Genomic DNA, 14,781 nt, shown 5'->3' on the forward strand with positions numbered 1-14,781 from the left:
CATGCCACAAGCCCCCGAAGTCAAGCACTCCATACCCGGGCAGGCCACACTCACATAGAGCTCTAGCACGGCCTTGGGACTCGGCCTGAGGGAGGGCAGGTCACTGAAGGAGCGGCTGCGGTGCAGCTTGGCAAAGAAAGTGTCTTGCAAGGCACTCAAGACAGACAGCCGCCTGGGCTTGTCTGGGGAAGGATGCAGCCACCTCTTCAGAAGTGAAAGCAAGATGGGGGAGTTAGTGGGAAGAATCAGGTTACTACATTTTGTTAGCTTTTTAGCAAGCATTTCTGATTAAAACAAGGAGGCTATTATTTATATGCACTTCTTTAAAAGGCTGATCTTAGAGAATGCTCAGAAAAATCTACATGTTACCATCACAGCAATAGGTAAGGTGGGCAAGGAGAGAGGAAAAACAGAGGAGGCTCACCACCTCTGATAGAATTACTAACTCCCAGCACTGTCTCTTAAGCATTTCAAATGCTGGGTGCAAGCACTGGCTCAGGTGCATTGATTCTACTCGGGAAATTACACTGAACTTACAAAGAAGGAGTGGTCTTTGAAGGTGGGCGTTTCCGGGGTACCCTGGCTGTACATGGACATTCTCCTCTGAAGGGCTGCCGCCTTGTTCCCAGCGCCTGAGGATGCGGTCATGTCCTCCACGTCAAATGGACTGCAAAACAACAGGTCCCCAGGTATGCACATTTGGTAAAATCACCTATCATCAACAGACCACAGGCTAAGAGAGTACCTCATTATACAAAGGTAAACTCAACCAGAGGTTCAGAACTGGGCTGGTTTTAGCTAAACTGCTTTGCAGAAAATAAACCTGGATAAAAGAAAAGTGGAGCAGAAAACTGAGTCTAGGCTCACCCAAGGGACCCCAGAATATTATCACAGCTCTAAGCACAATTTAGCTATACACTTAGATACACCTGTTCCTCATTAACATTAGAAACACAAATTTATGAATGCTTGCTTCAACAAAACAAGATGTTGAAAAGTCTATAAAAATTACCTGAACTTTGCGGGGCTAGATACCTTAATGGTATAAGACATCGACAGACTATTGTTCCATTCTAAAGAAAACACTCAAAAATAGAATCCCATTCATTTCAGTTGACACAGAGCCTCTTGTGTGGGAAGAGAATAACAGTCTGTTCACAATGATGCCACTTAACATCATGGCACCCGATTCATCCAGCAAGAAGAATGATCTTGCATGTGAGACATCAATGACTGCAGACTGTGGGGAGGGAAGGGCTGAGCAAAGCGTGCTGATGATGACAAAGCAAGGGTGTCTTTGCTGCTTCTACACCTGGCTTTCCATATTGTAAATGAGACCCTGAGCATGAATACTCAACATGTCATATTTACTTGGCAATATACCGGGGGCATTACATTAAATGTTGTGAACTACTAGTGGTTTTTTTTTGTTTTTTTTTTTTTTTTTTTTTTGGAGATGGAGTTTTGCTCTTGTTGCCCAGGCTGGAGTGCAATGGCACGATCTCAGCTCACTGCAACCTCTGCCTCCCGGGTTCAAGTGATTCTCTTGCCTTAGCCTCCCGAGTAGCTGGCATTACAGGTGCCTGCCACAATGCCCAGCTAATTTTTGTATTTTTAGTAGAGATGGGGTTTCACCATGTTGGCCAGGCTGGTCTCAAACTCCTGACCTCAGGTGATCCACCTGCCTTGGCCTCCCAAAGTGCTGGGATTACAGGTGTGAGCCACCGCACCTGGAGCTGCTAGTGTTAATAACTTATCATGACCTTTCTCACCGGGTGAATTTGGAAAACGATTTCTAAGTTCATTGCTTTGAAAAAAGATATCTCTTGCCCTTTGGGGATATTCTATTTCAGTAAATACAGTGCAGAGAAACTAAGGATACTCATAATTTTCCAGAGCAGTGTGAAGTTATGCAATAAAGAGGAATAAGCATCCGTGAGAATCAGGATTTTTCTGAGGTCAAAGTACCTCCTATTGGACAGATATTTTCTTTCAAATTAGTTTACTTGAGAGGACATATGCCCTTATATATTTAAAGGTAGAGAGGGAAGGAAGGTGACAGAAAAAATATTTTAAAATAGGAAGTAGAAGAGGAGATTGGTGACATGACCCAGGCTTCTCCAACTTTAACACGCGTGCACCTCACTCGGGGAGTTTGTTAAACAGATTCTGGGGCCTGAGCAATTCTGACACAGTAGTTCTGGGGTGGGGCCCGAGATTCTGCTTTTTATAACAAGCTCCCTGGTGATGCGGATGGTCCACGCACCAGCTTTGAATAGCACTAGCCGGTATCAGATATTTCTATATGATGAAATAAAGGAAGAGGCACTTACTACCAGGTGATTTCCAGGTTCAGTTTGATGGTGCCAAGGTCATTGATGTCGACAGCCACTACCTGAGGTCGGGCTGCAAACAGCTCTTTGGTCTCACAGGTCACGCTACCTACCAGGATGTGAGTTGCTAGCCCTTTGAGCTCCGTGACCTAGCAGAGAGAGTGGGAGAGGATAGGCCTTACATCACAGCAGAGGAGAAAGGTAGAATAATGTGTCATTTTTTTTTACTGAGCTAGGTTGGTCATTTCTTTCAGAATCATATCTGAAATCGGAAGCGGATTTTCATTTTTCTTTTTATTTATTTTTTTTTTGGAGACAGGGTCCCTCTCTGTCACCCAGGCTATAGTGCAGTAGTGTGATCATGGCTCATTGCAGCCTTGACCTCCTGGGCTCAAGTGATCCTCCCACCTCAGACTCCCAAGTAGCTGGGACTACAGGCACACGGACCACGTCTGGCTAATTTTTGTACTTTTGTAGAGATGGGGTTTTGCCATGTTGGCCAGGCTGGTCTCGACCTCCTGGGCTCAAGTGATCCACCCACCTCAGCCTCCCAAAGTGCTGGGATTACAGGCGTGAGCCACTACACTATGCCTGGCCAGAGGTGGGTATTTCAAAAGTGTATCTTAGATTGACTTTACTTACTCTGATGAGAGGGCAGCTGTCTTTGTAACAGACTTGTGCAGAGAAGTCTGTGGGATGGAGGGGCAACAGGCAGGGGTCACGGGTAAGGGCCCCACCAATGGATCATCCAGCCGTGGCACCAGGAAAGACAACAGGCAATGACAATACTGTACCTTGATGGAGATGAACCCAACTATCAGGGGCAGAAAAACTGTTTCTTCTCCATCCCAGCTCTGCTTGCCATTTACTTCTATTTTGCCTTTCAGTTTCCACCGCTGCCGGCCATACTTCATGAAAATCTGGAGAGGAGACATCCAAGGGCCTTCATGTCTTGCCACCCCCTCTTCTCCACCAGAACACCAAGATCAAAAGGAGAAAGACCTAAAGCCACTGCTGCCCTCCCCTTCTCCCTTACTCTCCCTCCACCCCCTTACTCTTGGGTGTGAATGGAGCTGGGGATGAGTGGGGAGGAGACTTTTTTTTTTTTTTTGAGTTGGAGTCTCGCTCTGTCACTCAGGCTGGAGTGCAATGGTGTGATCTTGGCTCGCTGCAACCTCCGCCTCCAGGGTTCAAGCGATTCCCCTGCCTCAGCCTCCCAAGTAGCTGGGACTACAGGCATGTGCCACCATGCCCGGCTAATTTTTGTATTTTTAGTAAGACGGGGTTTCACCATGTTGGCTAGGCTGGTCTCAAACTCCTGACCTCAGGTCATCTGCCCGCCTCAGCCTCCCAAACTGCTAGGATTACAGACATAAGCCACTGTGCCTGGCCCGAGACTTTTAAAGTACAGTAAGTTCTGCCTGCCTGAGACAGGGAGGGTACAGGTTTTCTGTAGTAAAAGGTCATTGCACTGTGCCCTTCTGCTCACTCATGCCAAGCAGTTCTCTCTCTTGTTAGTTCTACTTCAATAGAGCAGCCATTGGGATTAATTCTCCACACAACCCAGCTCCTTCAGTGAGATGAGGAAGTATCAGCTAAAACCCCCTTAGCAGTCAGAAGCAAGAAATAAAGACATCCTTACTCTGGATAGAGAGATGGAGCTGGCAAGGACTTTGAAATCCAACATACTCTTGGGGGAAGGTGTGCAATATCTCCTTGGTCAGACTGCTTTAATGTTTAAGGGAAGATACACCCTCACCCCCTGCTAAGAGGTATGAGTATAGAGGGTTTTGGAGGAGATGTTAGATGAAATGGTTATATAAGTTTCCTTTTGAAGAGGGAAAAGAACAAAGGCTATTTTTACTTTTTGGAGCACATTTTTACAAAGAAAGATCTAGATGTTATTTTTCTTCAGTCATGGTACTTATGATCAGCCATGATCCTGGATTGGCCCTTGGATCAGGAAAAAAAAAAACAAACCCTGCTTACCTAGTACAATATTGGGACACCTGGCAAAATATGAACATAGACTAATTCCAGGTGACGTTAGCTGAAGAGCCAGTGTTAAACTCACTGGTGTTGAGGGCTTAGTAATGCCTATGTGAGAGAATGTCTTTCCATTCTTAGAAGAATTTAGGGATGAAGAGTCCTGGTGTTTGCCTCTTGCTCTAAAATGGTTCAGGGGCTGGATGTGGTGGTTCACACCTGTAATCCCAGCACTTTGGGAGGCTGAAGGGCGGGCGGGGGGAGTCACTTGAGGTCAGGAGTTCAAGACCAGCCTGGCCAACATGGTGAAACCCCATCTCTACTAAAAATACAAAAAAATTAGCTGGCTGTGGTGGTGCACACCTGTAGTCCCAGCTACTCCAGAGGCCAAGGCAGGAGAATCGCTTGAATCCAGGTGGCAGAGGTTGCAGTGAGCTGAGATCATGCCACTGCACTCCAGCCTGGGCAACAGAGTGAGACTCCATCTCAAAATAAAAAATAAGTAAGTAAATAAATAAATAAATAAATAAATAAAATGGTTCAGCAAAATAATAGTAACAATGACAGCAATAATGATGATGATGACAGAGCAAATGTGGCATAATGTTACAAAGTGGTGAATCTAGATGAAAGGCTTATGGGAAGTCCTGTACCAGTTTCCAGACTTTCTCATTGGCTTAAAATGTTTTTCAAAATTAAAAATTAAAAAAAAAAAGACAACTTGAAAAGCAAAATAATGACATGACAACTGGGGGCCTTCAGGTCCATAATTCCAGCACCTAGACCAAGACAATACTTACTTCATATTGATCTCCAGGACAGAGGCGTGCAAAGCCAGCCAGACCTGTAACCAAGCAATTGGAAGGTGAGGTGTAGAATATATTTCCCCTCTCTATAGACACATACTGGCACGTTAAAAAGAATTCAAGTGAAGTGTCAGAACTTTGTGCAAACTCACATAACACTTTTTGGGGCCATTCATGGGGAGCAGCTGTTTTTGGGGGAGTTCCTTCTATCACAGGTAAAGAAGACATTCCTGGATGAAGTGATAGAAGAGGCGGTCTCTAAGGCAGGGGAGGCTGGGCAAGGGGGGGAGCTAGAGCTCAGAATATCTTGGGCTGATTTAAGATCCAAGTAGATTCTAGGGTTAGGGTATTAGGGCCAGAAAGATAGATTTATTTATTTATCCAACATATTCCCACGAAGATAATCTGGTCTCCTATTTTTCTTTCTGTCCTAAAATGTGTGATTTTTAAGTGCCTCCCATTTGAGTTAAGATTCCATGCAGTTATTTCCCTTGCTGCCCCCCAATTTACTCATTCTGATGTTTTCTTTATCCTTTTTATCTGGTGTAATGATACAATTTGCTGTTACAAAATCCCTGAAAATGGATTATTACTTACATAAAGCTAGTGATTAAGAAAACAAAATCAATCCAACCAACCAAATGATACACCCCCAAAAGAAAGACGGGACTTTTCTTCTACTGTGCCATCCAGCAAGTCATGTCTAACTGGATCTGCTCGATTTGAGATCTCTCTCTGGTGCAGCAGCAAAAACAAATCTTATCAGACTAGATGGCCACCATCCGAGGCCATCTCACGAACTCTGGGTTTGTCCAGTCTTTTTCTTTCTTTTTGTAGATATTTACTGAGAGCCGGCTGTATGTAAGGGTCTATGCTAGGCATCGGGGTAATAATTTGGAAATTAAAGATTTTATGGATACCCATGATATAGAACAAAATACGGTTAAAGCCCACAGAAATGAAACAGACAAGGACTTGAAGGCAGTAAGATGGAGTTACACCTGAGGTTAATTTGTTTGTCTACCAGCTATCCTACTCTAGAAAATTTACTTAACCCAAGTTTCTTCACCTTTAAAATAGGGTAACAGTGTCCACGTCATAGAATTGTTTGTAAGGACAATGGACGGCATCTAACACATAGTAGGTCGTTAATACATGGTAATGATGATATATCCAAGAGTGGGATAATACTATTTATTGAGTACATGCCATCCACTATTTAACGAAAGACGTAATCTATGTGAAAAGACACAAGGCTGGCATGGTGGCTCACGCCTATAATCCTAGCACTTTGGGAGGCCAAGGCAGGAGGATGACTTGAGCTCAGGAGTTCAAGACAAGCCTGGGCAACATAGTGAAACCTCATCTCTACTAAAAAGAAAAAAAAAATTAGCCAAGTGTGGTGGTGCATGCCTATAGTCCCAGCTGCTCAGAGGCTGAGGTGGGAGGATCGCTTGAGCCCAGGAGGTCTAGGCTATAGTGAACCGTGATTACACCACTGCACTCCAGCCTGGGTAACAGAGTGAGACTATGGCCGAAAAAGAAAAAAGAAAAAAAAGAAAGAAAACACACAGTAAATTGATATGCATCAGGGAGGCAAACAGCAGTGGAGAGACAGAAGGAGATCTTTGCTTTTTTCTGTATTTTTATGAGAATGTATTACTATATAATTAAAATGAAAAAAGAGAGACTATCTTATTTAATGTAGAATAGTTTCATGGAGGAAAGTAGCATTTGAATAACAGAGTTTCACCACAGTAAAATGAGGACATGGGTGTACAGATACTTCCAGGCTGGGTGAATGGCATGTGTGCATTTGACAATGTTTCTTGGATGTCTACTGTGTCAAGCATGAGTAAACGTGTGGGGAGGAAGGCGTGCTAGTCACATGTGCATAGCAAATGAGGAAACTAATCTCATCAACAGAGGCTTGTCAGTGACCCAGCTTTAATCAGTTGTTTCTGGCTTTAGTCAGCTGTTGTTTTCCTGCCAATCACAAAGCAAAGCCCTTTACATTCATAGGGGCCTAAAGACTAAAAGTTTTATTCAAGGAACCAAAAAAATTTCATAAAAATAGGTAAAAATCTTCATCCTTTAAAAATTTTTTGAAGGAAAAAAAATAAAGTTTTATGAGATTTCCAGTTAAGAATTCAGTACAGGCTGGAAGTGGTGGCTCACGCCTGTAATCCCAGCACTTTAGGAGGCTGAGGTGGGCAGATCACCTGAGGTCAGGAGTTCCAGGCCATCCTGGCCAACATGGTGAAACCCTATCTCTATTAAAAATACAAAATTAGCCGGGCGTGGTGTCGGGTACCTGTAATCCCAGCTACTTGGGAGGCTGAGGCAGGAGAATCGCTTGAACCTGGGAGGCGGGGGTTGCAGTGAGCCGAGATCATGCCACTGCACTCCAGCCTGGCAACAGAGCAAGATTCCGTCTCAAAAAAAAAAAAAAAAAAAAAAAAGGAAGGACACAAAACCTTACATAGAGTATAGCCTCAGCTATATATAAATGGATTCCCAGGGAAAAAAGTCTAGAAAACCATACCAAACTGTTAAAAATAATTATCTCTGGTAGGGTAGAATTAAGGAGAATGTTAAATTTTTTTTCATTAAGTGGTAATTTTTATTTGATTTCTAAAAAGATCATATACTTATTTTGTAATACAGAAAAAAGATGTAAAAAAGATCACACACCTTGGCAGGCAGCGTGTATACACAAAAAAGTTGGTTGGATATTTTAATAATTTTAACAAAGCTTAGCACTGGGTGGAATGATTATATATGATTTTATTTATTTTTTGTTATATTTCTCAATGTTTTAAAAAAAGAAGGTACTACTTTCAAAGTGTTTAAATAGAGATTGAAGAAGACACGAACAATTCCTCCCTGTTTACCCAGTAATTTTTTAGAGGCAGTCCGAGGAAATAATTTTGATGAGCTGGTCCAGAAACAGCTGTTAGTCCTAGGCTGTTCCCACACAAAGACATCCATATGACAAATGGGTCCCTTGGTACCTCAGCCTCCTTGAGTTGCTATTTATAGCCTTTGTGTTCTGGGTTGTTTTTATATTTATTTAAACGTGATTTTACCCAATAAAGATGCTGTGGATGGTATCACACCATGTGTTTTGCCTTCTATGAATAGCCGTGTTAGTACGCTGGAGACTCTTGGCCAGGCATGGTGGCTCACACCTGTGATCCAGCGCTCTGGGAGGCCAAGGCAGTAGGATCACTTGAGCCCAGGAGTTTGAGACCAACCTGGGCAACACAGTGAGACCCTATCTCTACGAAAAATTTAAAAATTAGCCAGTCATGGTGGCGTGCGCCCGTGGTCCCAGTTACTCAGGAGGTTGAGGCAGGAGGATTGCTTGAGGTTAGGAGTTTCAGGCGGCCGTGAGCCACTGAACTCCAGCCTGTATGACAGAGCGAGACCCTCGACTCAAAAAACAAAACAAAGCAAAAAACCCAGTAAGTTGAGAGTCTTAAATGAACGCTTCTACTTTCACCTGACTGATAGACGTTGCGTGGGTAAGCTGACAGCAAAAAAGGTCCCCGGATGCTTAAAAAAGAAGCATGTGCTGTTACCATCACTTGTCAGTAGGTGGCAGCAACTCACCAGCTCGTCCGTGCCTTCCTGCCCGTGGAGCCAGCACGTTTAAAAACAGCTTTCAATAATAATTAGAACACAACAACCCACTTAAAAAGACTTACTGAAATAAGAGCAGAATTAAAGAAGCCTGCATTCTACTAATAATTTTCTGCAGTATTTAGTTAGTCTTTAAAAAAAATACTTCTGAAAGAAAGTATAATGGACTTGTTTTTGTAAATCCTAAACTGGACATGCTAATTCTAATAAAATCCAAAGTGCTCTTTAAAAACCTCTGCAAATTGGTCAGGCACGGTGGCTCACACCTGTAATCCCAGCACTTTGGGAGGCCGAGGTGGGCGGATCACCTGAGGTCAGGAGTTCGTGACCAGCCTGGCTAACATGGAGAAACTCTGTCTCTACTAAAAATACAAAAATTAGCCGGGTGCGATGGTGGGCATCTGTAATCCCAGCTACTCCGGAGGCTGAGGCATGAGAATCGCTTGAACCCAGGAGGCGGAGGTTGCAGTGAACAGAGATAGTGCCACTGCACTGCAGCCTGGGTGACACAGCGAGACTCTGTCTCAAAAACAAAACAAAACCTCTGCAAATTAGTTCAGGATTAATCTATTGCCTGTTTATGTAATTACAGTGGAAGACTGGTTGAAAAGAAACTGATCTGACATTGTTACTAGATAAAGGTGAATAAAGGCGAAATCCTTTGAAGGTGTTTTTCCCCCCCTTTAAAATTACCAGAAATTTTATATCTGAAGAAAACTGAATGTGAGAAAGGTACTTGGTAGTGATGTTTTTTTCACTTCTCAGCCCATGTTACTAAGCAAAATTTCTTGGAACTGCTGTAGTGGCATCACTGATCCTCTGATTGTAGCAATAATGTAGCACAATGGCACTATCCAGGCACAAACAGCTTTTGTGCCGTGCTTCTTAAAGTTCTATCTGCTGTGTAAGCCACTGGTGGTACTGGCCATGGAATTAGCACTAACAGTGGGGCAATGACAGTTACAGTCTGTCTTTGAGGCCTGGCCAGGTTTCTTACAGGCTCTTGTCTGGGGGCCTGCTGGCATTTTCACAGTTGGAGAAAGCTGCAAGTGTTCTCGACAGTTTGTGATTACCAGTGCATGATCTAGAAAGCTTAATGAAAGCTTTCTAGCTTTCACTCAAAAAACCATCATGGGGGTTACCTCTGAGGATGCGCACTGGGGGCTTGCAGGGGTCATACCTTTGGATGTTTCACGGCGCTCACATATTACTGATCTAACACCTCCTCCACAGCCTCGTTTGGAGGGTGTTACAGCAGCTGCCTACTCTTGCCTGCCTTCCTTTGCTCAGACACCATTCTGCCAGAAGAACGCTCTACATCATTTTTCCCAGTTCTATGATGATCTTCCCTTCCAAGAGTCACACTTCCTACTTTAAGACAAACAACCAAGTAGCTATACAGTCAGGAGCTCCTATTACAGGTGTTACTGATCTATTGACCAGGCATAAATAATGCAAGTTTACTAGTTCAATGGTGGTTCTTCCTTCTGAGGAAGGTTGACCTGCCCTGGAAACTGTAAGGACCAGGATATATGCACTGCCTGGAACTTAATTTGAACAAAGTAATAATTTGGAGAACTAGTTTGCTCTAAGGAACTACATCCCTTTACCTCCATCCTGTTTGATAGTTTGCAGATTAAGTGCTCTCCGTTTAGCCTGGCATTCATGGATTTTTCTAGTCAGGACCCAACTAATTCTCCATAGCTCTTCTCCCAACAAGCACGTCAGCCACACCGGTCTACTTGTCACCTCTGAACAGGCTTTCCTCTGTTTGGTGAATGCTATTCTGGTGCTGTTCACCATACATTACACTGGGATGCCTTCCTCTTTCCTGCTCCTCTCCCCAACTAGAGAGGGGAGTGGCAACCTTTTCCTCCTCTCCCCTCCTGCTTCTGCAGCAAACTGGGTCACACTGTTGTTCAGGTGGTCATTTGTTCCATTGAATGAGAATACACAGCCTCATATGTCTGTTTTCTCTGGTAGACCATGTGGAACTCAAGGCCAGGGACCAGTCATCAGAATGCAGTCAAGTGCCTGGCCAATAGCAGGCACTCAGTAAGTACTTGCTCTATTCTCTTTAATGTCACTACCCCAAAAGGTTGTTTTCTAGTGTTGGGGTTGGGGCAAAAAGGGAAGTGAGGAAGGGTGTGGCACGAGGAAGTTAGTGGTTGCCAGGTCTGAGAGTATTGTGAAATAGTCTCAGTTTGTCAATATGTATGTTGGAAGTAGTTTTTACCAGAATGAGTAACAGATGAGAAAGCAGCTAATTGCAAAGACAATAGGATTTCTTGGCAGCATGAGGTTTCCCTTTCTCTTTATGGAGGAAGAGAAAGATTTCCATGGGGGTGTTTACCATTGAAAGCCTTCACAGATGTAGTTTCTGAGTTTGCCTGTTAGATGAGGAAAGTGGAGGAGACAGGAGTCTATCGATGAGGAAGGAGATTTAGTCTCAGGCCTGAGAAACCCCATGGAAGAAACCAAGCACTCAGGTAGACTCTCAGGAAGATCAGGCAGGAGAGCAAGAACAACAGAGAGAGGGGGAGATGGAGGAGCAGGAGCAACAGCAAATTCATCAGTCCATCAGGGCTGTGATGTAGCGGGGTGGCCAGGTCCCCCAGTAGGTGGCAGGGACTCCAGCATCATCCCCTCCCTGAACACCAAGCCTGAAGCTCCAGATCTGGTCCGAGGGTGGTCCCTTTCCTCCCATCCCACTCCTAGGGTGTCTCTGTGCTAGGTTGGAGAGGATCTGCCCGTGAGGGAGACCATTCTTTGAGCAATGGTTTATATTGTCTGCTCAGCTCTGAACTTCCCTCATAACATGGAGTTAGAGGTGGGAATGCATTAGGAACAAAGAACCCTGGAATTCAGTTTCTTGTCTGACTCCAATTTACGTGTGACTCCTGGGACAAGTCATTTAGCCTCTCTAGGCCCCTATTTCCCATCTGTAAAATCAGGAAATTACCATCCCACCAAAAATAGATGCACTTGATAATACTGAGCATCAGAAATAGGAGAAATATAGTACTTTTTAATATTAGCAGTGATAGGCGATGTGCATGATTTGAATTACCGTTAGGCTGCGAGACTCTGTGACTGTGCTAGTCTGTGTGGGTGGCGTCTGAGAGTTGGGGGAAGTAGAGGGAAGGTTTTCTGCTAAACACTGATTCAGGGCAGTTATTTTCCAGAATTGATCAGCCTGCTGATAGAATCATCCTCAAAGTTAAAATAAAAATTCCAGGGCGCACGTGGGACTATGGACCTGCGTGATTTTGGAACCACTGACTCAAGTGAGGACCCAAAAATGTAGAGAATGGACCTAAAAAATGGAAAAAAGCACAGATGCCAGACTCAGTAGCAAAGCAAGTGCTGAAACTTAACACTGAATACTAAACTGATTTCCTACCAGATCTGCCGGAAGAGAAGCATGCAGCCATTTGGGAAGCTGAGGGTCAAGGTCATTTATATTCCAGGTATTCTCAGACAGGTTCTCACATGTCAGTGCCTAGTGCTTGACAAAATAATTTCCCTCCTGAGTTAGATGATTCATTGGAAAATGAAGCCCTCCTGTCGAGCCCTTTCAAAAAAAAGTCTCCTTTCTTTACTCCCTTAATTGCAGAAAGTAGAAAGAGGGTGATTAAATCCCCATTAGCAACCCAGGGATCAAGCTGCTAAGAAACCTCAGAATTGCATAAGCACCAGCCCTCTTCACTGCAGTCAGATGGGCCAAAACTTGGAAAAGAAATTGACTTGCTGTGATGGCCGCTCATTTGACAGCCATGCCTGGCCACTGAGCCGTAAATCTGACAACACCTGAGCAATGCTCTATTTTCTAAAACCAGACTTCGTTTTTGTTCTGAAGATGCTGTGGTTTAACTCAATAATGTGTCTAGTTTGGAACTTTCTGGAATAAATACCAGAAAGGCACTGGGAGGGGAAAAATTCTCTGTGGGTTTAACACCAAGATTTATAAAATTTCATAGTTAGTTTGCTAGAAACGTGAGAAGCTAAAGGAAGAATTTAAAGATCACCCCAAAGAAGCCAACAGACAAGCTAGAATGTGGGACATTCTGTACAACAATGGTTTCTACAGCAAGTCAAGGGTAGAAAAAAAGGGGGGGAGAGGTTTGTTTTAGATTAAAGGAAATCTAAAAGATATACCTAACAACCAATTGTAATGCATGGACCTTGTTGGGATCCTAATTTGAACTAATCAAATGTACAAGGCATTTTTGAGACAACGGGGGAAATCTGATAATGGAATGGGTTAATAACCAGGGTTTATTATTTTTGTTAGCTGTGAAAACGTGACAGTACTTGGCATCGTGGTTATGTAAGATGACAGCCCCATGCTTTAAGAGATGCGTACTGAAGTGTATAGCAGCAGACTGACATATCTGGGTTTTATTTCATCAAAGGACTTCTCTTTTATCAAAGGAAAAACAAAAGCAAAGAGATGGAGCAAATGTGGCAAAATCTTGCTAATTATTACATCTAGGTGATGGGTTTATGGGGGTTCATTATAATGTTCTCTCCACTTCTGTGTATGTTTGAGATTCTGTCATAATATTTTTGTGTGTGTAGGTAAGCCTCAGGATGAGAAGCATCAGTAAACTATCAAAAGTGGGGTGGGTTGAGAGTGGGTGGCGCTGCGTCTTTGCAAGGAAAATAAAAATAGCATGGGCTCTCAAACTTCAAGGAGCTCTGCACTCTGCAGAGATGGCTCCTTATTCTCTCTAAACAAGGAAAATAATACCTTTCATCTTGATGGAGAATTCTCCCAGCAGATTCTCTAGCTCCGCTTCAATGGTGCACATATTCTGCAAAGAGGACAGGAGATGAGCATGAGAGCTAGCCTTTCACCCAACAGCTCAAAGCACACGACGTTCGAACAGCAGCACAACCACTGCATGAACAACGAGAAGCATTTACCTGTTTGCTCCACACAGCACAGCCTAAGAAACATTCTTGACAAGATGTTTGATCTGAGTCTAAGCCCACCTTTTAGTGTACAGGAAATTTAGGGCATAGATGAGCAAGTCAGATTATATCAAAAATAGACACATTCAGAATGTGGGGTAGTCTATAGGAATTAGCATGAATTCTACAAAAAGGCAGTATCATAGGGGAAAAAATTTCTAGATAAAGAGACTAGACAAACATAATCACCAAATGTAACAACTTAACTTTGGTAATATCCTGATTTGAAAGTAAATAAATCAAAACATTTATAAAAGATATTATTGATCCAAATAGGGAAAACTTGAAAATGGACAATATGTTATATAATTCTACGGGATGATTGTCAATTTTCTTGGTTGTGGTAATGGTATGTGGTTATGTAGGAAATGTAGATATTCCATAGGTTACTATTAAGAGATCCCTGGCTTGATTTAGCCATTGTATTACATATTTCTGTGCATACACACTTCAAAACATCATGTTGTATACCATAAATATGTAGTTTTTATTTGCCAATTACAAATAAATTTTAAAAAGAGATCCAGGTTAAAATACATATAGGGTGAAATGTCATGATGTCTATCACTTACTGTCAAATGACTTGAGGGGGATTTGATCATATGAGAGAGAGGGAAAGCAAATATGGCCAAATATTACCGATTGGTAAATCTAGATAAAGGCATATGGTGTTCAGTGTACTAGTCTTTCAATTTTTCTATAGGTTTGAAATTTTTCTTAAAAATTTGGGGCCAAAAGAGCACAAGGGCTGAATTCTGCTCAAGTGAGTAAGGCGGACTTCCTACTGCAAACCTGCAGCGCCCCAAAAATTATTTTTGGGTCTGACAAGGGTCTTCCCTTTGATGTTGAAGGAACAGGATAGAGAGAAGGAGTAACACCATCTGTGCATGTGGTTAGATACATAACTACCCTCACCCTACTTCCTCAATACCTGAGGACCTAAATAGAACAATTGCAGTTAGAAATGAAAAGGGAAAGTGCTGCGGCCATGGGCCATCCCCAGGGAGGCCCTTCTGCTGCTTGACCAGCTTACA

At 43.1% G+C, this 14,781-nt stretch overlaps 1 protein-coding gene across 11 annotated transcripts in view; it reads right to left on the reverse strand.

The window, feature by feature from the left end:
* The window catches only part of RIPOR2 (RHO family interacting cell polarization regulator 2), a 231,943-nt gene that overhangs the window by 37,130 nt on the left and 180,032 nt on the right, over positions 1 to 14,781 (reverse strand). For 10 of the 11 annotated variants that reach the window (XM_055390371.2, XM_031012231.3, XM_031012232.3 and 7 more), the window contains exons 8-12: positions 13,524 to 13,587; positions 5,120 to 5,163; positions 3,128 to 3,253; positions 2,334 to 2,482; positions 538 to 667 (exon numbers count right to left, since the gene is read on the reverse strand). In XM_055390371.2, the coding sequence (XP_055246346.1) occupies positions 538 to 667; positions 2,334 to 2,482; positions 3,128 to 3,253; positions 5,120 to 5,163; positions 13,524 to 13,587 (513 nt within the window). Of the gene's footprint in view, positions 1 to 54; positions 205 to 537; positions 668 to 2,333; positions 2,483 to 3,127; positions 3,254 to 5,119; positions 5,164 to 13,523; positions 13,588 to 14,781 lie in introns of all 11 variants that reach the window. The other variant, XM_055390378.2, reaches the window with a different exon arrangement.

The sequence above is a fragment of the Gorilla gorilla genome, chromosome 5 (genome assembly GCF_029281585.2).
Source record: "Gorilla gorilla gorilla isolate KB3781 chromosome 5, NHGRI_mGorGor1-v2.1_pri, whole genome shotgun sequence".
NCBI classification, from domain to species: Eukaryota; Metazoa; Chordata; class Mammalia; order Primates; family Hominidae; genus Gorilla; species Gorilla gorilla.